General features: G+C 51.5%; 2 protein-coding genes across 4 annotated transcripts in view; both read right to left on the minus strand.

Annotated features, from left to right (window-relative positions):
* Window positions 1–8,986, minus strand: part of SEC13 (SEC13 homolog, nuclear pore and COPII component) — a 32,420-nt gene extending 23,434 nt beyond the window's left edge. The window contains exons 1-5 of the mRNA XM_004443591.3: window positions 8,869–8,986; window positions 6,429–6,473; window positions 4,052–4,167; window positions 1,649–1,800; window positions 1,053–1,186 (exon numbers count right to left, since the gene is read on the minus strand). Coding sequence (XP_004443648.1) covers window positions 1,053–1,186; window positions 1,649–1,800; window positions 4,052–4,167; window positions 6,429–6,473; window positions 8,869–8,871 — 450 coding nt within the window. The 5' untranslated portion in view covers window positions 8,872–8,986. The remainder of the gene's footprint in view (window positions 1–1,052; window positions 1,187–1,648; window positions 1,801–4,051; window positions 4,168–6,428; window positions 6,474–8,868) is intronic.
* Window positions 8,987–13,214: 4,228 nt separating this feature from the next.
* The window catches only part of ATP2B2 (ATPase plasma membrane Ca2+ transporting 2), a 305,152-nt gene continuing 295,939 nt past the window's right edge, over window positions 13,215–22,427 (minus strand). For all 3 annotated transcript variants that reach the window (XM_087431489.1, XM_087431490.1, XM_004443588.3), the window contains one exon: window positions 13,215–16,274. In XM_087431489.1, coding sequence (XP_087287615.1) covers window positions 15,963–16,274 — 312 coding nt within the window. In that variant the 3' untranslated portion in view covers window positions 13,215–15,962. The remainder of the gene's footprint in view (window positions 16,275–22,427) is intronic.

The following is a 22,427-nucleotide window of genomic DNA, read 5'->3' on the forward strand; positions in this document are numbered from 1 at the left end:
TAATACCTTGTTACAGTTTTGTTGTAAATGTTGTTCATGAGGTTTTGGTTTTGCTACCTAGTTGTGCTCTCGGTTTTTATGTAAAGATGTGGAAAGACTGAAAAACCATGATGCCACTCCCCACCATCTTCCCAGGAGCCTCTCAGCCTGTTCATTTTTGCAAGTCAGTCAGCAGATGGGGATCACAGGGCCCACGTAACAAGACCCTGAGACAGGCTCCTGGGGCCTTGAGGGCTGGACAAGCTGTGGATCCCCTGAATTTGAGAACTGCAAAAGTACAGTGTCAAGCTTGGGGGCTACTGACTTTAAGCTTCCATCTGGGTAAATTTCAGACACGCCTGGAGCCATCAAAGTTGGAACTGCTGTGTGGAGAAGGCACACAGGTTCCAGGGTTCTAACCCCAACACAGTACCTTCTCTAAGTCACTTTTTCTGAGCCTCACTTGCCTCATCATAACATGGGAATAAGACTGCTTACCTTGCAAATCTTTACATGTTAGTTTCTCCTTTCATTCACAAATGTTTGTGGGGATTACATGACACACAGTAGGGGCTCAAGAAATCTAAGATGTCCCCCCTGTCCACAGTGCTTTCTTGACTGTTTCAACCTTAACGTCCAGTAACTAGTACAGGGAACTAAACTCCTATCATGCTTTTTATAACACCACTCAGTTCTAGGGGGTCCCAATGACCACTGCAAGGCATGTCAACTTGAGGTGTCCATTGCAAAGGTGGCAGGTAGGCAGGCTGCTGCTGCCACCTTGCCAGTGCCCTGGCCCTCCTCAACTTGGGAGCTTGCAAGGAGGAACCAGTGCCAACCCCTGCCCTGGGCTGAATGAGGCTGGTGTAGCCTGGCTTCCTTGGATGCAGCTTCTGTCTGGCTTCAGAGCAAAGTGGCTCAAAGCTACTCTACCAAGCATGTCTGATCAGCAGCCCCCTCCCTGGCTCACTGCACAGCAGCGACACTACTCCTGCCACTCTCTAGGGAGTCCACAGGAGACACATGGCAAGGCAGCAGAGTACCCCCTCCACGCAGGCAGGGTCTGGACTTACAGTGTGAGCATTGTTGATCTTCTTCACTTCCCACTGGCCCTCCCCAGTGTAGGTCAGCAGGGAGATGGCCCCATCAGAGCTCCCACAGGCTAGGATCAGGCCGTAGTCATGGGGGGCCCAGCACACAGAGTTTACTGCAGGAAGGAGGGAGGCACAGTGAGTACACTTTCTTTTCCCAGATTTACCATTTTACTAAATTTCCAAAAAAAATTGCAGGGATCACCAGGGGCAAGTTATAATTTTGTCAATTAAGGAGATTTAAAAAACCCATTACCTACCAATATCATCATTTCATAAACACATCTACCTTAACAAAAAGCAGGATGGGCAACAATCGGAGAATAAAGGCCAGTACTTAAAATGAATAAAGCTTTTAAAAAACTCAGTGTGTTCTCTCTGCTTTTCTCATTTTGCTTTGGACTGGCTTCAGGTCTTAAGGCCTTCCCTCCAATGTGGATAGACTAGCAGAAAGGCCAACCAAAGCCCAAGGGACAAATGAGGAGCATCACAAGGGACAAGGAACCAGGCGACCGGCCAGGACTGAGGTCTCTCTCCCCCGAGGCCCCACCCACCTTGCCCTGCCACACTCAGTGTACCTGAGGAGTCGTGTCCTGTGTGCTCGTGCGTCTTCTCCCAGGTGCCATTTTCCTCTTTCCAGATAATGACTTTCCGGTCATAGGAGCAGGATGCCAGGATATTGCCATACATGGGGTGGGCCCAGGCCACTTGCCACACCGGACCCTCATGACTGCAAGGGGAGAGGCTGCTCAGATGGGCCAGAGGAACCCACTGTGCTCTGCCAGCCACTACTCTGGACAGAACTGAATGGCTTCCTTCGTAGGCAGAGATATGGTCTCAAGACAGAACTACCTAAGAATTTCAAAAGGGAGAGCTGCAGAATGCCACTGCCAAAAGGGACCTTCACTAGGCAGTGAGCACCCTGAGGCCCAGGGAGGTCACAGAGACTTCGAGAGCGAGTCAGGACTCTAAGTCAGCCTCTCCGTCCTGACTCACAGAACACTCACTTGCCCCAGAGTGCAGCCAGCACCACCTACACCTATTGCCATCAGCACAGTCATGGATCAATCTAGGGTTTGCACCCACAAGAGCTCAGTGAGAATTTGTAGAATGAATTACTATTCATCCTTCCAGATGGTCAACTTCTTGAGGAGGCAGTGTCTGTTTCATTTCGATATTTTCCACTACTCTTTTAATTTGTTCCTAAGGCATGTCTCTCTCTTCTCATCTGATCTTTATGCATTCACCTGTAAGTATTGTCTGAGCATGTACCCTGTGTTGGGTTCTTTACTGGGGCTGTCTCTTGGTCTAGGGAAGACAGTGTGAATTTTGTATCCCTCCGATAATTCACACCCTTTGAGCGTAAGAAAAACACAAATCAGAAAGGACTGAGTGACAGCAGACATGACCGCCTCTGCCAGTGCTGGCAGCCAAGCCTCACCCTGGCAGCTCTCTGCTCAGCCAGGGGCTGCTGCTCAGGAAAAGTGGCATTTGGCTCTTCAGTCACTCGATTCTTGACACTCAGGAAAAGGGGAACTTCTAGGCCCATCTCCGCTAGTGGCTACTGACTTAGTTATGTCTTTTTTGTGTGTGTGAGGAAGATCAGCCCTGAGCTAACATCCATGCTAATCCTCCTCTTTTTGCTGAGGAAGACTGGCTCTGAGCTAACATCTATTGTCAATCCTCCTCCTTTTTTTTTCCCCCAAAGTCCCAGTAGATAATTCTATGTCATAGTTGCACATCCTTCTTAGCTGCTGTATGTGGGACGCGGCCTCAGCATGGCCGGAGAAGCAGTACGTCGGTGCGCACCTGGGATCCGAACCCGGACCGCCAGTAGCGGAGCGCCCACACTTAACCACTAAGCCACGGGGCCGGCCCTAGTTATGTCTTAATTCAGTTAACAAATGTGTACTGAGCACCTACTTGTCAGGGCTTCTTAATCTCTCTTGTGCAGTCTAGTGAAGGTTATGGCCCCTTCTCAGAATAATGGATAACATACATACAGCTAGGATTATAAAGGAAACCCAATTATGTTGAAATACAGTTATCAAACCGTTAAAGAACACTTTATGATATAGTGACATGTGTGCTTCTTTGTTAAGCTATTTAGTAACCAACTCTAGTGGCAGGTCTAATAACCACTCTAATTTCAAAGTAGTGATGAGCACAAACGCTATTTTGAGATAGCTACAACTGTAATGTGATATGAAGATATGTGACTTCTACTGGTAACAAAGTGACAGGTACCATGAAACTACTGTGGTTTCTGGCCTATGTCCATAATTGAAGGAAATGCTAAATATCAGAGTCACTGAAAATAAAGATGTAACTTTTCTTCCTGGCTCCAGTTCACCAACCCCTGAATTCTATCCACAGAACCCCTGGAGATCTGTGGAACCAGGTTAAGAACCTGCATCAATCTGAAAGGCAGTGAACTGAGGAAAAGCAGTAGAGATGTGGCCATAAGAACGAGAGCCAGGATCTTAAGAACCTCAGTAGGGAGAAGGGTAAGTCAAACGTTTGTAAATATTCACCGAATACCTGCCATGGGCAAACAGGCAGAATTACGGGATTATATAATTACTAGTACACTCTTACATTAACATTATTCTTACATTACCTCCCTTGAGAGACAATTGAGATCATCTGGCTAAACTTGTAAAAAAAAAAAAAAAAAACGTAGTTTCCCATTTTTACAAGTGGCAGTAGCTACTGAAGGCTTGCTGCGAGCAGGCTCTGTCTGGGAGGAGGCAGCATCAGCCTGTTTTGAGGGTGAGCAGGTGAAAGCTCCAAGAGGTATACTAACTCTCTCGCCCAAGGTATTCTAGTGGGTATTTGGGTAGCAGAGCTGGGATTCACTCCTGGATCCATCAGCCCGGGACCCCTCCTAACTGCACTGTGGGCTGCTCTGATCTGGGCTCTCAGTCTTTCCCGTCACGTCTGAGAAGCCCAACCATTCTGAGACCTTGCCCTCCACTTACCCCCTGAGGTCAGCGATGAGGATCTGCCCTCCGTTGCGCACATCGAAGATTTTGACGGACCTGTCTGATGAGCAGGTTGCCAAGCGGGTGCCATAGTAGTCCATCTGGGCATCGTGCTGCAAAGGGAGGACAGCTCGGGAAGCCTGCAGGCTGGGTGGATGGGGACGGGTGGGGGCAGTCACCAGGACAGAGAGTCTCATTTGGACCAGAATCTAGATGAAATTCATCTACCCTCAAAGAATCATCACAATTAGTCAGGAAGCTAGCAGGTCAACATTCTCACTTCTCTGACAGGCAGTGTCTTTCTGAAAGGGACAAGAAAAACCATACTCAGCTGCTTTCAGACCCTTCACACACAGAGGAAGTCCTTTCCAATCATGTTCTGTAGGGTGGGTATGGGAGAATAAAAAGCTGGCCTAGCCTCTCTCCTCTTCCTCCTTTCTCAGGCCCCACCGTGTTCTGAGGCTCCGTGGGCTACTAGGGAAGATACTTGGGGGTTTAGCTCAGCCCCAGAACCTAGGGCTAATGCTGACCCAAAGGAGCAGGTGTCTGACTGCCTGTAGGCCCCAATCAGGTCCTCCATGATGCATATCTGGCTTGGACACAGGTTTCCATTCAGACATTTGGGCTCCTTCCTCCATGCACGGCCCTGGATCCTTTGTGGACCTTTATTCCTGGGTCTCTACTCGACCTGTTCCTAGTAGTGTACCCAGCACCCAGACTCTCCACCCATGCCTTAAAACTCAATGGTCCCACCACTGATGAACCGACTTCCTTGATGCTGACAGGCCATCCAGACCTAGGGTTGGCCCCTGCCCGTAGCTCCTTGTCCATCTGGGCGATGGCTCCTCTGAGCCACTATGCGTGCTGCCCCACTGAACATACTGGTCCCTTCTGTTTGCTGGCCCTGCCTAGTCCAACAGATGGCACTTTCCTTGGCTGTCCCACCTTGTGGGTTTCAGGAACTATCAGCTGTCACTTTTTCAGTCATCAGGAGCAGTTATACTCTTTCAACGGAAGCAATCATCCCGCCTGCTTCAACATTCTTTCCTCACCTCCCTACCTAAGGAAAGCATCCCGACTCTTCTTTGGAAGTCAACCCCCTCCACTATTCCAGGTCTTGGCTTCTTGGAAGGCAGGCAGTGCAGGTGTTAAGACAGACCTTCTCCACAAGTATACTTCTGAAGCACTTCTCCTGCAGAGCGCTATCACACACTTGGGGAGGAAGCAGGGCACAGCACCTAAGAGATTTAAATGCTATCTCTTTAGCTTATCTGCTGTGCAACCTTGGAAAAATTACCTAATCCCCTTGAACCTCGGTTTCCTTATCTTTAAATGGGGCTAATGACGGCATCTGCTTCAAGGGTTGTTATGAAGGTTAAATGAGGCACTGAATGAAAAGCATTTGGCACGGAGTCTGACACTTAGTGAGCATGCAGATGTCAGTCATTACTACTTTGCCTGATCTTTTCCTCAAACTGAACCCACACAAGTAGGTAGCATATCCATTATTTTTCCCATTTTAGCTATAAGGAAATCAAGGCTGGCTCAGAAAAGTTAAGAGATTGGTTAGGGAGTCTCCAGTTGGATTTTCTTATCCATGGTGCCACCCTATCTCCAAGGAGGTGTGGTCTTACAGCTAGACCACACATGACTGCATCCAGGGAACATATACAACTCTGAGACCAGGCAACCCCTCAGAAGCCCAAAAGCAACTACCGGTGGGCAGGCTGTGAGGGCAGGAACTCTGGGATAAAAGGCTGTAAGGCTGCCTGGACTGCTGGGCCCTGCATGACACCGAGTCTGCATCTTTGCTGCTGGAGACTTTAACCTCTGGACCTTCTCCACGGCCCTGTCCTCTTATACTGAGCCTTGTGTTTGCCTCTCGGAAATGCCCTCAGTTAATGTCTTCTGGGTCAAAGGGTGTCTGTGGTGGTCCTACCTGGCTCTGCCTTGGGCTCTCGCTGTGCCTGACCTCTGCATTTGTACTGAGTCATCTTCCTCCTCTCTGTTCTTTTAACCCCCTTTCCAATGGGGCTAAGAAGTGGCCGCAGGAAGAAGACAGGTGGGAAGACTATTGTCAAACCTATACCCACTCAGCTTCTATCGCAGAGCAGGTTACTTTGTTGGCCAGAAGACTGAGGGCTTTGAGCTATAAACTAATCCTACGTTCCTCCCACCAGAGAGTGACCAGACTGCCACAGCCCTGCCAACCCACAGGGTGCTGCTGGGAGGCTGACCATACCCCTGAGGCTACAGCCTAACTGGTAAAGGCTGCAAAGCTACACTGGATTCATGAATGATCAACAGAAATGTTTCCCTCCCACAGAAATGCCCATGTCCACAGTGTGGGAGGGAGCGCTAAGGGAATACTTACAATCATGTCCTCGTGGGAGGTGTCCACAGTGTTAATTACTGACACCTAGAACCAAAGTTATCATTGGTAAATGAACTGATGGCAGTTAGAATACAATCATGTCATTAAATCCACAGATCATTTCTAAAGCTCTTGACTTCATTTGTTCATTCATTCATTCACTAAACATTCACTCTAAGTACCTTCTTTTTGCCAAGGGGTTGGAGATATAGACACAAAATAAGAGGTACTTCTTGCCCCTGCGAAGCTTGCACATAATAAGTAACCTGAACATGGCAAGATAAATGCTCTGACGGTGGTTACGAGTGCTGTAGCAGCCTAATGGGCCACTGGTGGTAGACACCAACTGGGGCTTAGATGAGGAGCAAGTGCCAGGTGGCACTGGGAAAAAACACAGTCCAAGCAGAAGGGGATAACAGGAACCAAGAGGGGGCATAGCAAGCAGTCCTCGCTACCTTTGGGGGTGAAGAGGGTCCCTGAGGGAGCTGTGGCTGGTGTTCCCTTCCAGGATGACAGAGGCTCACATGTTCCAGGCAGTTTTTTGCATAACACGGTTAATACCTAAGACCTGGAGAACTGATTCAAGTTTCTCCTGAGGCTGCTTCCTGGCCCACCCCCTGTGATAGATCTCAGACTGTCACCTACTGATCCCGCTCAAATGATGCCCCCCTTTTTGAAGATTCCCAGATCCCCTGGGCATCAGTGGCAGGACTCCTCTGAATATCTTCAGCACTGAATGTCTACAACACTTGACGCTGTTTCTTCTCCCAACTAGGTGAGCTCCCTCAAGCCAACGTCTGCGTTGGCCATAGTTTTGAATCCTCTCAAATCACCCAGCACAATGCCTTGCAACCAGAAGGAATGAATAAGCAAACGAACAAAAACAGACAGTTTTACTTTGCTCAACCACTGTTCTCTTCAAACTCCCGGGATTGAAAAGGTTTCAGTTTGGAACTGATATTTCTTACCATTTCCCCATTTCATCCTTTTCCAGCACAAGCCCTGCAGGTATAAAGTCTGACTTGACTTTTCAGAAAGGTGAACACTGGAAGAGGATGGCTGCCAAGCAGTCCAAAAGGTACACATCAAGTAAGCACAAGTTCTCTCACTGAAGTCTAGACTCCCTAAAAAGTGGGCCCCCTCGGTCTGCAAAGGCAGGTAAGGAGGATAAAAGAGAAGAGTCTCTTAAGAGTGCCAAGCTGTCTAGGTTACAAAGTGCCATCACATGTGCAGTGGGAACGATGAAGAGCAGAGTTAATCAGAGCTGCCTGACAGACTAAAGAACTGAAGAAGCCCAGAGAAGAGAAAGCACTTGCCAAAGTCCCAGAGCTAGATAAAGGTGGAGCTGGGAAGAGCCCCACCTGCTAACTCCCAGCCCACCGAGCTTTCCACTCCACTAGGCTGCTCATCTAGAACATAAAGTAGTTGTTACATCCAATGCCCTAAATCACTGGCTGAGGGCTAAGGAGAGTCAGGAAGAAAGTTCACTGGTAGTTTCATACCAGCTAACCAAAGGACCTCAGAGATAACCAGCACTTACTTTCAACTACTCTCACGCCCCAGACAGGATTGGTGAACCACGCTTCTCAACAAGTGCTTTTTAAGAAAACAAAACAAAACAAAACCCTTTACTAAAAAGTCCTTCCTCCCAAGCACCTCCAGTCGTCTGGTCCTTGTTAAGTATTAAGAAGCAGCCCTCACAATTCAGCTCTTCAGAATCAGTTAACGAGTTCAAAGTCCATTTAGAAAGAGCTAACTGTCAGAGCACACGACCCCAACTCTTCTCAGCAGCTGAGGAACCAGAGGCTAAAGCAGATGCACGATTCGCACCCGCGCCTGCAGGGCAGGAGCTGCAGCCAGCGTCTGGACTCCCGGCTCCCCCGGGCTCCCTCGGGGCGCAGGCACGCCTGCCTTCCCGACCCCCGCGCCGGGCTCAGGCGGCCGTCCCTGCACTCCCGGAGCCGCGCGGAAGGCGCAGACACGGCCCCGCCGCAGGGCCGCGCAGCCCCCCGCACAGTGCCGGGCGCCAGCCACAGCGGCTGCCGAGAGCGGCGGCGGCACCGGGACCGCTCGGGGCGAATCCCGGCTCGGCCCCTCGGCGCGTCGCAGGCCTGGCCTCTGGCCCCGCGGCTCCGCGCCGGTCGGCGGGGACGGCGACGGTGCCCGCTCCAGGGCCGCCGGCGGGCTGACTGCCAACCACGCCGGGCTGCCCCCGGGCTCGGGCGCAGGAGCCCCGCGGATCGGGGGCTCTTTCCAACCGCCGGGGGGGAGGAGAGGACAGGCAGGGGCGGACGGCGCGGCCGCACAACTCCGGCGGGGCCCGGGGCCGCCCCTCTGCACCCCAGCCGCCCGGCGGGGCAGGGCCGGAGCCCCCAGACCTCGGCGCGGCAAGGATCCCGGGAGGCCGCGACCCGCTCGGCGCCCCGGCCCCCACGCTCACCATGGCTGCGGTGTGCCGGCTCCGGCCTCGGACGTGGCAGCTCCCGGCGGCGCCTCCGAAAGCCTCACTTCCGTCGCCGGGCCGGCAGGCCGTGGGGCCCCGGCGCAGGAGCCTCCGGGCAGCAACGCGCCAGCTCACACCAAGGTTCCGCGCTTTCCAAAGGCCGCCCCCGCCGCTCCCCCCGCGGCCCCGCCCCTTCTGCTTGCAGAACGCGCGAGACTCGCGGGGTGGGTTTCTCGTTCCCCCGGCGACCCTGACCAGGGGCTTTTGGAATATGAAGATCTAGGCTGTCTTGCTCTGGATCAACTCTTCCCTTTTCCTGAGATCCGTATACGAAAGAAAGGATTCACACCCACAGCGTCACCCGCCTGTCTGCGGTTCTGGGTGCGGCCAGCCTTGTGATGACCATTGTAGGATGATTAGTTCTGGGGGGAGTCGGGAGACCGGTCCTCGTGCTTCCTTGTTGTTAGTCCCTCCTCAGGACCCAAGGCTGGGACCAGGGGCAGAGAAGTCCAGGGAATGCCCCCTACCAGAGGCTGAGCCCTCTGCAAGCCGTGGGACCCATGCTCCAAACTGCCCCTTCCTCGGAGAGCTGGGATCCCCTGAGTCTGGCTCACAGGTAGAGGCCCCAGGCAAGGAGGGATCTCAGCCAGGCTTCTGCAGCTAGAGCCGGGACCCAAGCCCCGGGGCTCCTGACCCCAATCCCCGCTTCCCACAAGCACAGTGAGAACGCTGCACTGCTGGACAGGGCCGGGGGCTCCCTCAGCCACACAGATCTGGCAGCCCTCGGCCGCTCATGGCAGTAAGGAGTCCGGTGACTAGGGTGGAGACTAGACTCTGCTTGGGTACGTCGCAGTCCCTCCATTTCCTCTTTTGAAACTGGAGGTGAGAACCCTAGCTGGAGGGTGCTGCTTGAGGGAAGATGTTAAGGCTCAGAGAGTGGGACACACCCACACCATCAAGGAGCTTTGGAGGGGGGCCCAGCGAGTGGGGTCTCACAGAACTCAGGGCTGGGCCTCTGGGCAGCAACCCACCCTTCCACCCCCACCCCAGCTTTCAAGACTCCTCACTTCCCTCTAATGGAGAAATATTGGAGGGGTGTGAAGGCGTGCCGTTAGGGCGGAGCAGCCAACAAAGGGGCGGGGCTCTTGGGCCCCCTGTGTTTCAAGGGACAGGCCCTGGCCTTGGCTCTGTGGCTGCACCAGTGATTCTCTGGGTGATAAGGTCAAATCACTTCTCTCTGAGCCTCGCCTTCCTCAAGTGGACATGGGGACAATGGCATATTAGATATAATACAAATATAATGCATGGGACATAGTGGTTATTAAAGGAATTCCTTGGTGTTGGCATTGAAGTTGGAGAGACTGCGGATTTGGGACAAGGAATGCAACTGTATCTTATTCATTAGGGTCTTTGCTGGTGGGACTGAAAAGCATTATAACATGGAGGTTTTGAGTGCTGATACTGGGATCAAGACTGCTAAGTATCAGTACTGACTCTCCTACTTACTAGGTGGGCACACCTTCCACCTCTCTGAGCTGCTGTCTCCTCTTCCGTCAAGTGGGAGTTATAATACCTCCTCTGAAGGTGGATCTTGGGATTAAAGGGACCCTTGGATGTGAAACGGTGTTTGGAAGTTGGATGGGCCTGTGGTGCTTGATCTGGGGATCAGTTCTCTCTGAAAAGAGCTGGGATTTAGTATGTGTGTGTGTGTGTGTGTGTGTGGTGTGCATGTGCAACCCTCACCCTTTGTACCAACACTGGGACCATCTCTTGATCTGGGCACATTCTCATTCTCCGCTGATGTTCAGCAGAGGTTTGCAAAGTTCAGACTCTTAGGGTGCCAGGCTCCCCTCTGCCTTCCCCTTCCCTAGTAGGGGATGCCACCTACATCCCATGTCCATATCTCCCATCACCTCCCTCTGGTTAATCCCAGACCCCAAATCAGCCCATTCTTAGTTTTCTCCAATTTGTGCCCCTACCTCCCAGACCCTCTGCCCCTGAATCTCCTCCTCCTCCTGAGGCCCCTTCCCCCAAAGTCTTGCTCTCTGGGACTGTCAGCCATTCCTTGTGAAAGGTTAAAGACTCATGGCAGGTTAAACTTGTCTCCCTTGAACAGTGGATGTTTGAAAGGTGTTACTAGGTGGAAGGAAAGAGACTTCCCACTGCGCTGTGCACCCTTGGGCAAAGTGCCTTTCCCTCCCAGGGATTCAGTTTCCCCCTAAGTTCAAATCCACGGAGGGTAGGGACCCAGCTAGCCTACGGAAAAAGGCCTTGTGATGTGTACCGTGTCTGCATTTCCATGTGTGCATTTATTGTTATTGCTCAGTATAGTGTTGAAAAGGCAGACAAATCCCATTAATTACAAAGAGCACAAGCCAGAGATACAGAGAAATAAAGAGTGTACAATAAGAGCACAGTCATTTCCCAGCCCCGATTGTCCCAGAGCCCCCCAGAGCCCCCCAGAGCCCAGGCAGCTTGTGGAAGCTGGAGGTGGCACCATTTCCTCGCTACTCTGTTATAAAATATGTGCACACAAGAGTTAGCAAAGTGTGGCGACCCCAGAGAGGAAAGGTCCGGAGGGAGAGCACCACAGGCATTACAAAACAGACTCGGGGCTGAGAAGGGCGGTCCGAAAGCGGCCTCAAATCTCTTGCTTTTGGTGGAGGGGGTGATGGCTGATGCCCAGGGCCTGGGACCCCCCCGGCTCCCACTCGGGTGGGTGGGATCTCTACGTCAACGTCAGGAGAGCTTGCTTTGGAACTTGGAGAAGACTTGGGGATTTTCTGCTGTTGTCTGGTTTAGGCCTTGGCTCTGGAAGACCCAAAAGCCTTCTAGAAATGCACCCCTGCCCTGCTCTTCCAATGGTGGGATCTCAGACACTGTGGAGAGAGTTTGGGGTGGGAGGCACGTCACAGTGCACCCGGGTGACAGCCTCCTGTAAGTAGAGCAAGAACGGGGAGGGGAGTCTGGGTGGTGAGAAAGGCCAGGCAAGATAACGGCTGCACCCCAAAGGGCCTGTCACCCAACTGCTGAAAACTCCGAACGAAGAGCAAGAGTTGACCCTCCCCCAAAGAAAAGAAGTTCAGGAAAGGGAGACAGGAATAAATGTTTCTCCATGAGGAGAATTAGAAATAGAGGCAACTGGGCCCCGCATTCTGGTAGCTCTGGGTCTGGGGGACACCCCTCTTTCTCATCTGGACCAGGGCAGATGGAGGGGCTAGCCCAGCACAACCAAGGGGGGTGACTTTGGGTCTCAAACTGAGATTGGGTGGTGGCTCGGTGGCCTCTCTGATGACACCCTGGCTTAGGGGACAGGTGAGATGATGGGAGGAACATTGGGCTTCCCTCAAGATTCAGGGCACCCTTTTTGTCTCTCCTTACAGGACACTTTATTTAACGAGCCTGAGTGGACAGTACTTCCAGTGGCGGGATGTTTGCACATAGAATGACAGGGCCCAGTATTTGGGGTGGGAGGAGGGGAGAGGTGGAGGACTTGGCAAAATTTTAAAGTTTACTTGGAAGAGTAGATGTGAGAGAATAACCAGGGAATTTTGTAAATTTTTGTAAAAAACAAAAAAGAGTGAAGGGGACTTGTCCCAGCACATATTAAAACGTTATATAAAGCGACAGTAATTAAAACCGTGTGGCTGGTGCCAGATGAGACACCCAGATAGGGGAACAGAAGAGAAATTCCAGAAACAGACCCACATTTATCTAAGCTGTCAGTCTGTGGTAAAGGGGGCATTTCAGGATGGCTGGGGAAAAGTGTGGCTCTTCAGTAACTGGGATACCCAGGATAAGACAGGTCCAGAGTCCCTGCCCCAGTGCAGTCATTGCCATGAGTCTGGTGTCAGAGGCAGGGCACCCTCCCTCTTGTCAGCTCTATGCTTTGGTTGGGACAAGGGGGCAAGCGGCCACGGTGAGGGGTTGGTGGGAGCAATTGAGGCTGCTTCTGGGTTAGGGAGAGCACTGCTTGAGTCGCAGGAAGGAAACGCCTGAGTTTCCTCCCTGCCCACCTTAAAGGCAGGTGACTCTACAGCCCCAGAGGTCACTGAATGGGCCCCTGCTCATCCCTCATCTGTTGGAGGGAGACAAGTTGGTGAGCTTAGACCTCAGAAATGAATCTGCTGCCTTCTCCTGGAGCCCCTGTCCAGAAGACAGAAAAGAAGCTGAGAGGGTGGTGCAGTCCCAAACAGAAAAAAGTATACATTACAGAGTATATATTTACTATGTTCTGTTTGATGTTGGTTTTCGCCCTTTTTTTTTTACACCACAGACATTTCAGAACCACGCTGCGGGAGTAAGAAGAGTCAGCAATTGAAAGCATAACCATTGCATAGTAGTAAATGAACAGAGACGGTGAGTTCTTTATTTACAATTATTGTCTAGATAAAAAAATTCATAAAAACAGATGAATGGTCATAAATTATTTACCCCCTAATGGGGTGAACTGCCAAACGTACCCCATGCTGCTAGATATAGGACGCAGAGTGCAAGCTTTATGTACTACAGTGAGTTTTGACAAACCAATCATTTCCTGTGTGTGTGGATGTGTGTGCAAGTGTGAGAGTGAGGGTGCGTGGGTGAACAGCCATCATTCCTGACCAGAGAAGACCAACAGCAATGTCGGGCACTCTTGGTAGCGCCGTCGCTCCCTGCTCCCCAAGCTAGGCTCCACTCAGAGAAGCCCCTCCTGTCTTCCTCGCGCGCTGGCTCCAAAGGAACAGGGAGCATGGTGTGCAAGCGCAGCTTCCCTGGTGTCATGGAATGAGGTCATGGACACAAGATTGGAACAAAGAAGCGGGTGGAAAACCTTGACAAAGGAAACGACAAAAAACACCACGTTCCAAGGCTGCCCCATGTTTTACGGGTGCAGGTCTTTCCTTTCTCGGCAGGAGAGCTGTGGGCTGGCTTTTGGCGGTGGTCGTACTGGAATCCAATCTGCGTATCTGAGGGCTGGTCACCCCTTTGGGGATGCAGTTTCCTCTGCTGGGTACATTCAGAGATGTTTCTTCACAACATCACGGTGATGCTCGCTCACAGAGAAGGTCCTCTTTCCAGGCAGGTTTTGCCAGGTGAATGGGCTGGCTCAGGATCCCAAACCCTCAGGTTTCTCCACAGCCATCCAGACACAGGCCCTCCTGGCTGACTATGGCTCTTTTCCCGAGTGGCTCTCATCTTGTTTGTGGAAGAATTCTCTGGGCCTGGAGAAGGGAAGGGGCTGGGCTGACACAGAGCAACCGTGGGGAGGGTCATATGAGGAATGAAGTTCGCAAGCGAGGCGGAAAAGTGTTTGGTTTTCCTCGAAGCACGGGACGTCATCGATCATGGTATTCAAAATGTCTTTTGCACTGTACAAGTTTATGGAAAAAGATCGTATGCTGAAAAGTCTCAAAGCAAACTTTGTATTAAATACAAAAGTTCTTTTATGAAAAAAGCTGATACCCACAAAGTGCTTAGCAGTTAAGAGGCTGACATACAATTAAATAAGCTCTTATTAAGTGGGATTACTAGTGCTGTTATTGTCTTGGGGGGAAAATAACCACCTTTTCTCACCTGTGATACTGTAGGGTTTCAGAATGGCTTTCTGTCTGGGAAAGCAAGACTTGCTGTTAAAAGGCTACAGTATATATTGCGACTACAGGAAGACAATTTGGTTTAAAAATCACACTGAATACATCTCAATATACAGATCATAAGGTTTGTTCGGATCTAAATAGTGCAGAGAAAAAGGCTATTCTTTAAAAATAAAAATAAAAGCAGCAAGCCATAATGATCCTCATCCAATATGCCAACAGCTCATCCGCTGCAATTTATAAGGAAATAAACCTCTAAATTACTAACTAAAAAAAAAAAATCAACACAATAGCATTTATAATATTGCAACACTACCTCAATCTCTGTACAGACAGTGCCAAAGAACCTCTTTCTGAAATGCTCTTAGTAAACTTAAGCGAGTTTCATTGAGAGAAAAGTCTTCAAAGCAAAGTCTTCAACCACTGCTTAGCGGCTCCCGTCCGTCCTGGGGCCAGGACGGCCGTCAGTGCCACAGACCCAGGAAGCCTTCTCTCTTCCTCTCCCTTTGTCTACGGAGCGTGGTCCTCAACCCTCAGGACGGGTACTCGGTAGCATTCGGCTTCTGCCTGAGCCTCTCGCGGTAGTGACATTATTGAACGGAAATAGCAGGCAAAAATCAGAACATGGCTATCGTAAAACATCGAGGATGCAATCCAGGGAAGTGTCTGTTGGGCTGAGGTGTTTTGATAGCATCTCAGCCACCAGTGTTCTTAAACCGTACAAATAGCCAAAGATGTTATCTACAGGTTTGTAAACAAATTACATTCTTCTTTTAGGACATAAATAAGTTAAAATAGAGCAATTTAAGCGGAAACAAGGCAACATGCCGGCAAAGAAACTTTATATATCCATGTATATATATTTATATATATATATATCTACCTATCTATATGGACGTATACAGTCTTGGAGAAGTATACGTTGATATAGATACAAAGAAATGGATATAACCTTGTGAGTGTCTATGAAGTTCTTCGGTTCCATTGGTGCAAATCTACGAGGCGAGTTAACCTCTGCAATTTCAAAAAGTTGTTAAATTAACCTATACAACCGAGACCATGCTGTGCAAGCATTTCAAAAACTCACAGACCAGTGCATTGGATAAATAGTCTCAGAAAAGAGTCTGTTTGCAGTTCCCGCCTAAGAAAACAAACAAAAAACCCTCCCCAACCCCCCAAAAACCAAACAAGGGGAGGACTGGAAGTGTGCAGTACATTCATGCAGGGGACGTGGCAGCCGGGCAGGTGCATGGCTGGTCCACGTTTGGGCGGGAGCCAGGAAGGGCGTGTTCTGGGAAAAATCGCTCACTCCCTTAAGCCCCGGGAGGAGATCCTGCCCCTTGCCTCAAAGTGAAAAAGAGTTCAAACAGCATCGCAGCCAGAAAAAGGGTCTGTTGGGTGGAAACGTTGGTTTTCTTGCCAGTATTTGGTTTCCTGTTGTTGCTCGTTGCTGCTTGGTGAGTTGGGTGCCTGGATGGGTGGGTGCCCGGGAGGGGGTGGCGGCGGGGTCCTCAGCTAAAGCGACGTCTCCAGGCTGTGGATGGGGCTCCCTGGACTTGAAGAGGTAGCTGATTTGCTTGTGTCAGTCGTCAGGTTGATCCCGCTGTCGATGGCGCTGTTGTTCTTGTTGAGCGACGAGGGCGGGCTCGAGTTCTGCTTGAGCGCAGCATCTTCTTCCAGGTCGGTGTCGTCAATGAGGGGGATGTGGGGCTGTGAATCTTCGATCCGGAACTCAGGATGAGCCATGAAATTATGGATGGAGGTTCGAGACTCAGGCTTTTCTAGACCTTCATAGAGAGAGCTACGGAACGCCTTCACGACGCGGATCTGTAAGGGAAGCACGGGGGTGAGAAGCGCTGCCCTTGGGGGGTGACAGCCAAGCACTGGGGGCTCAGAGGAGGGGCGGGTGGGGAGGGGTAAGGGCATAGCAGGTGGCTGGAATCCACAGTTGTTAGGTGTTATGAGCATGGACAGGAGGCGGAAGAATGGAAGAGGGGCTCGGGTTATATGCATCCAGGAGGTTTCTAAAATTGCTTTGGTTTTGGTCAGAACTACAGCATCAGGACAGGAGGAATCAAGCCCCATCAAAGAGGTGATGGGAAACAGTGGTTAGAGGAAGCATAGTCCACTCCGGCGGGCACCCAGACCTAGTGAGAGACTGAGCCTTGTTAACTTCAAAGCAGAGTTTCAACCATGCAGAAGGGGAGTGGGACCAGGTGGGAATAAAGTAGGAAGGAGGAGAGGCTATTTAAAAAAAATTAATCTTAAAAAAACCACACGCAGTTAAGAAACCATACAACATGGAACAGATAACGTGTCACAAACAGAAAAGGAACAGAAAGGAGAGACAGTTGAATGAGCTGGGATGAGAGAAGACACACAAGGACCAAACAGAGAACGGGAACATCACACTGAAGGCAGCAAAGCAGACCAAAGCCAACTCAGGGCTTTCTGGGGTGCAGAGCAGAGGCAGCCAGAAAGCACGAAGGAGCCGGCGGACCGATGACATTTGGGGGTGGGAGCATGCCACAGTGGGGGTCAGGAACCACACGGCACACACAGACAGACACACAGCTACACTTGGAAGCCTGGACAATGTGAACGGAGGCCGTTTGTACCCAACGTTTCTTTCCTTCATGCATTTGGGAGGTAAACACTCGAGTATAGACTGAAAGCCCTGGCCAGTTATTGGAGTTGGCTCTGGGGTCCCTTATTTCCTGGGGTATTTCCTTTCTTTCTTCATTTGTGCTTTGAAAACACAAAACCAAAAAATGAAGCAGAATCAGATGGCCAAACCCAGCCCTGGACGGGACTCTAAGGGAGTGTGTCACTGAGACAGCAAACAGCAAGTTCTTTCATTTTCCGTGTCTCAGTGGAACCTGTAGTTCTTTGAGGAATGGAAGGAGGCCGGACATTGGGTCTTCCGGGCCAGTGGAAAGAGCTGGACTCGGAGGCAGGAAGATCTGAGCCACTCTGGTGCCTTGACTGTGGGCAAGCCATACTGCCTCGCTGGTCGTCCTCTGTCCTGCCTCACAGGGTGCAGAGGAACAGGATCCTCACTTGGAAGAGTGTCCCCTCTCTGGACTCCTGGGAGGGAAAGCCATGCTTCTCATCTCAAGGGGCTGATGAGACTCAGGACAAAGGTCTTCCTTATCTCTTCCCAGCCCCAACTCAGAGCGGACAGAGCCAGTGGCAGGGAAAACAAGGCAGCATTGATGCCTCCAAGGAGCAGAGCCTCAGCCGAGGTGGCCGTGGTGCTGAGGGTGCCCCTGCAGAGTGGTGGCTGCCCCCATACCACAGGGGGCAGAGGACTGGATATGGCGATTGTGGGGAGGCCCTGTGGTCCCAGGATTTGTGGAGCTTTCAGCTACACCCAGGGGTGGCTCATTGGGGCACAGGTGGGGAGAGCCCTGTCCAGGGAAGTGAATTTTCCCCATGACTGTGGCTGATGATCTGAAGTGTCATAGCTCAGGGTGTATTTTATTATTTCAGAGGGGAGTCTTTCTAAAGCACATCATATGATCCTCTGCCTTTTAATTTAGAGTACACAGAGAAGAATTTAAGTTTGTCAATAATCCTTCTTGGTCTTGTGTAAGACCCCACAGTTCCGATTTTTTTTGAGTTTTTCTTCTTTGCTGTCAGCCATCATTACTAGTTCTGACTTTTCCTTGTCTTCTCAAGAGCATCTCTGTCCCTTCCCTGTCTTACGTGCTGTGGCCTGGGGACAGCAGGGAATCCTGCATGTTGGAACCCTGCTTTAAATAGGAGGCAGCACGGGCTGAGCAAGAGCCAGGTAGACGCCATGCATTAGTGCTGGCGCGCTGTGACGGCCCTTTGGCTGCTCTGAGACTTCTTTCCCCTGGATTCCCTATTTGTGGTTTAGTAGAGATGATTAAATATTCTGATCTCATGATAAGTGGGTCATTATCCCTTGATTAAGTGAAAACAACAACAAAAAAGGTGTTGCAGGCCTCAGTTTTCTTGTCTGTAAAATGGGAATGATAATTATCATTGTAGCTGCCCAACCTAGTGCCCAGCATATTCTGAGGCTGAACTGCAATAAGATGCCACCTAGAGTGCCTGGTGGAGGAGGAGGGATGGTGGCAGGACCGTGTCATGTGACTGACAACGCAGAGGGGATGACACACGATGAGATGCAGGCCCCTCGCCCTCCCCCTGGCATGGAGACAACAGAAAGAATGAACTGCTCTGGACAAGACTGTGGGGACAAGACTTTTCGGGACACCCCGCCACGGCCATCTCAAGTCTCCACTTCGGTTCTCTCCGCGGCTGAAATGGAAAAAACTATGGGAAGAAAAAAAGCTCCTCTATCTTCCTTCCCTGCCTACTCTAAAGATGGGACTTGGGGGCATAAGCCACATTTGGGCGTGGGGTGGGGGGAGAGGGAAGGACCCAGTCTGTGGGGTTTCAGACGTTTTGGTTTCATCAGCACAGGGGGAGCAGGGAGACCCGTGCCATGGTCGGCGCTCTGAGGAAATGCCTAGGCCCCGGGCTGGGATGGGTTCGACATACTCGAATGTTTACCCGGCTTCAAGGAAGCCAAGAGTCTGGGATTAGTTCACATTCATTTCAGGCTCAAGGTTAAAGACTCACAACCTCTTTTAATTTCACTCTCTCTTGCTGAACTCTGTGTCCAGGGTTCTCTAGCCCTCTAGGGAAACAAACACATGGAATATTCAGACAGCGGAGAGGTCTAGGGTCCCCCCCAGAAGCAAGCCATTTTCTCACCAACCCAAGGTTGCACTCATTTAATTACCAAAACGCTAACGAGAGGCCCAGCTTTCTCTCCTTCCCTTCTTCATTTCTCCCCTAAGAGATGCAAACTCCTTGCCCTAGCAGTCCTCAGAACCAGGAATCTGAAGGGGGAGTGGGAGAAGGAGACCCCTGTCGAGCAGGGTACGGCGTCCAGAAAGCGCTGGTCCTGGGGTAGGAGTCTGATGCTCCTGGCCTGGGTGGCGTGAGGGGGCAGAACCTTCACTGATGAACACGAGCCTGCAACAGACTTCTGAATACAAAGGGGGCTTGAGATGTGTTGGGATTTGAGGGGAGTAAGAAGCGGGCCGTGCAGCTCGGCCGCAGATCACAGAGCTGAATGCTCATGTTGACCTGGGGTGTGGACACTGGTTCTGAGTGGAAATTCAGCCGCTGCGGGGTGTGGCCTTGTCTGGGAAGCCCTGCGGGGCAGGGGGCGGGGGGGGCGGGGGGAGGAATGAGGGCGTTAAGAGTCAGAGCTCTTGCCACTCACTTGCTTCTCTGAGCCTCAGTGTCTTCCTCCGTGAGGTGGATGTGCTGGCAGACCCTCCCTCCTCAGATTTCAGTTGTGAGGCACACGTGAAGTGAAGGAAGTGGGGACTGCTTTGGAAAATGCTGCGTGAGGCTCAGTAAGGCATTAGGGGCACGGCATTAAGGTTTTGGCAGAAAAAACAAACTCATCTGTGTGTAAGTCAGAAGAGAAAAGCAAGAGACTGGGCCAGAGTTCCCTTCTGAATGTTCTGGATGCCAATCTGAATGGACTGTCGTGTCACTGCATGCATCTGCATGCCTGGGGCCCTCCATCTCACAGTGGTGTTGGGCGAGGGATGTGTGATGTGGTGGGGGGCTCCTCACCCCAATGAGTCAGAAGTCAGCCCCAAGTACACACTGCCCTGCCCCCGGCCTTTGTGATCAACTCTCGATCCCCCAGGGGACAGCAGTTTGACTCCTTCCAGGGCACACAGACCCCAGGTATTTTCGACTCAGCAGCCACACGGCCACCCTCCTCTGCTGGAGAATCCCCAGGAAGAAGACCCTACTCAGACGAGGCAGGAGGCAGCCCACCTCTCCATCCCACCCAATCGGGGGCCCCTTCTCTTACTTCCTGGCCACCTGCTTCCCTGTGGGAAGAAAGCCTTTTGGCTTCTGAAGGGACCCTGCCTGGTATCTAGAGGGCCCTCAGAGTCCTTGGAGACCAGAGGAGGTAACATTGTTATAGAAGCTATTCAAGCAAAGGGGAAACTAGGGCATGTTTATTTAGAGTTCGCATTATGACTATGCTGACCAAAATGTGTGTCTTGAAACCACAGAGGTTGTGATCCCTTTTGGAACCAGTATCCTTGTGCAGGGGGATGGTCAGGCTCTCTTCAAGACCACATGCCTAAGAAAGGGTCCCAGAAGGGACCCAGAATTACAGGCTGGACTCTGCAATAGAGGGTACAAATGTAAGATTCTTAAGGAGGCCCCTGGGGGAGAGGCAAGATGGTTTAGTGGTTGGGTGAGGGAGTCATGTCTGGTCAGCCACTTTGGGACCTCTGAGAGAATGAAGGGTCTTGGCGAAGGCCTCTAGGCTCCTTTTCAAAGGCTGTTCCAAAGTTGGGGTCCCGATGGGATAAAGGGGATTAATCTGGCTTGGAAGAGATTGGTTTAGAGATAGGAAGTGAAAGGTGGGCAGAAATGGGGCATTTCTCTGAAGGAGAAGTGTCGAGGACTGATTGTCTCAGGACCAGCCTTACTGAGTGGTTTTATAGATGACAGAAGAAAAGATGAAAATGAAATTGCCAAGGTTCGAGCTGACTGAGCTCTTTCTTCTAACCTGAAAGCAAAGATGAGGGGCTAAACCAAGGGAAGACTTTCAGAGGCTGCGTGGGTGCCCGGGAATGCCAGACGAGCTCTGTCGGGGCCAGTGCCAAGTGCCACACTTCAAGAAAGAGGCTGAACCAGGATGGACAAAGAACGGGGCGTGCACCCAGAAGCCAGACTTCTGGCAGTCAGACCCAGCCAGAGGGATGCAGGAGTCCCTGGGAGGGGTGGCAGGAACCGAGAGAAACAGACTTTTTTCCAAGTGGCTCTCCAGGCTGGAACACTTTGGTCATTGCACAAGACAAGTGGCGGCACTAAGCAAGGCCAGTGCTAAGCTGACGCAGGAGTAGGCCTGCCGGGTGGGGGCTTCCCACCAAGATGAGGGTTCTCTGGTGTGAAGGGGGAGAGGATGGGACCAAAGTGTTCCTGCCCTGAGAAAGCCTGGCAGTGAATTCCTAGTGACAATACCTTATGGAAACGTGACTCAGACACCATCTGCTCAAATACGTCCCCACTTTACCTTGGCTTCTCTCGCCCCCGCATTGCTGTGTTTTTGTGTAAATGAATGAGCACTGAGGGGCTTTTTCCCCTCTTCTGCATCCTTTCTGCCATCCTGCATACCTAGCAGGACCGCATCTACTGAACGGTCATAGGACGTGAGCATAAGCCATCAACAGGCTCTTTTTTTTTTCTTGTGAGGAGATCAGCCCTGTGCTAACATCTGCCAATCCTCCTCTTTTTTTTTGCTGAGGGAGACTGGCGCTGGGCTAACATCCATGCCCATCTTCCTCCACTTTATATGGGACACCGCCACAGCATGGCCTGACAAGCAGTGCGTTGGTGCACGCCCGGGATCCGAACTGGCGAACCCCGGGCCACCACAGCGGAGCATGCGCACTTAACCGCTTGTGCCACCGGGCCGGCCCCAACAGGCTCTTTTTCGGCTTGTGCCTCCTGCCAGAGGGCTCACATGGCAGAGTTCCCACCAAGCACACAGGTCGTCTCCTGCTCGGAGGCACAGGATGTATCTTGTGGGTGTTCTGTGTTTGGGTGGGGCTAGAGGCCCCTTATAAAGTATCAAGGGATGAGGCCTGGAGTCTGTTCCTCATCAGAGAAGGCCCAGGGCTGGCTACGTGAGCAAACACACTGGTCAGTCCAAGAAGACCAGACCAGGGGCTCCTGTGCAGGGTGGGAGGGCCCGACTGGAGACAAGGTAAGGGAGGCAGGTGGTAAACAGAGACTTCTTATTCTCTCTGGGGCCTGAAGCCATGGAGGGGTTCTGACAGATCTAGACAAGGCCAGAGATAAGAGACCGAACCGAGGTCAGAAGCGGTGGCATGAGGAGATGAGCTTGGCAGGAGGGAGATGACAGAGGGGCCAGAGTCCCAGGCTCTCCTTCAGAGA

The sequence above is a fragment of the Ceratotherium simum genome, chromosome 5, assembly GCF_057802395.1.
Source record: "Ceratotherium simum simum isolate JZ-2026a chromosome 5, ASM5780239v1, whole genome shotgun sequence".
NCBI lineage: Eukaryota > Metazoa > Chordata > Mammalia > Perissodactyla > Rhinocerotidae > Ceratotherium > Ceratotherium simum.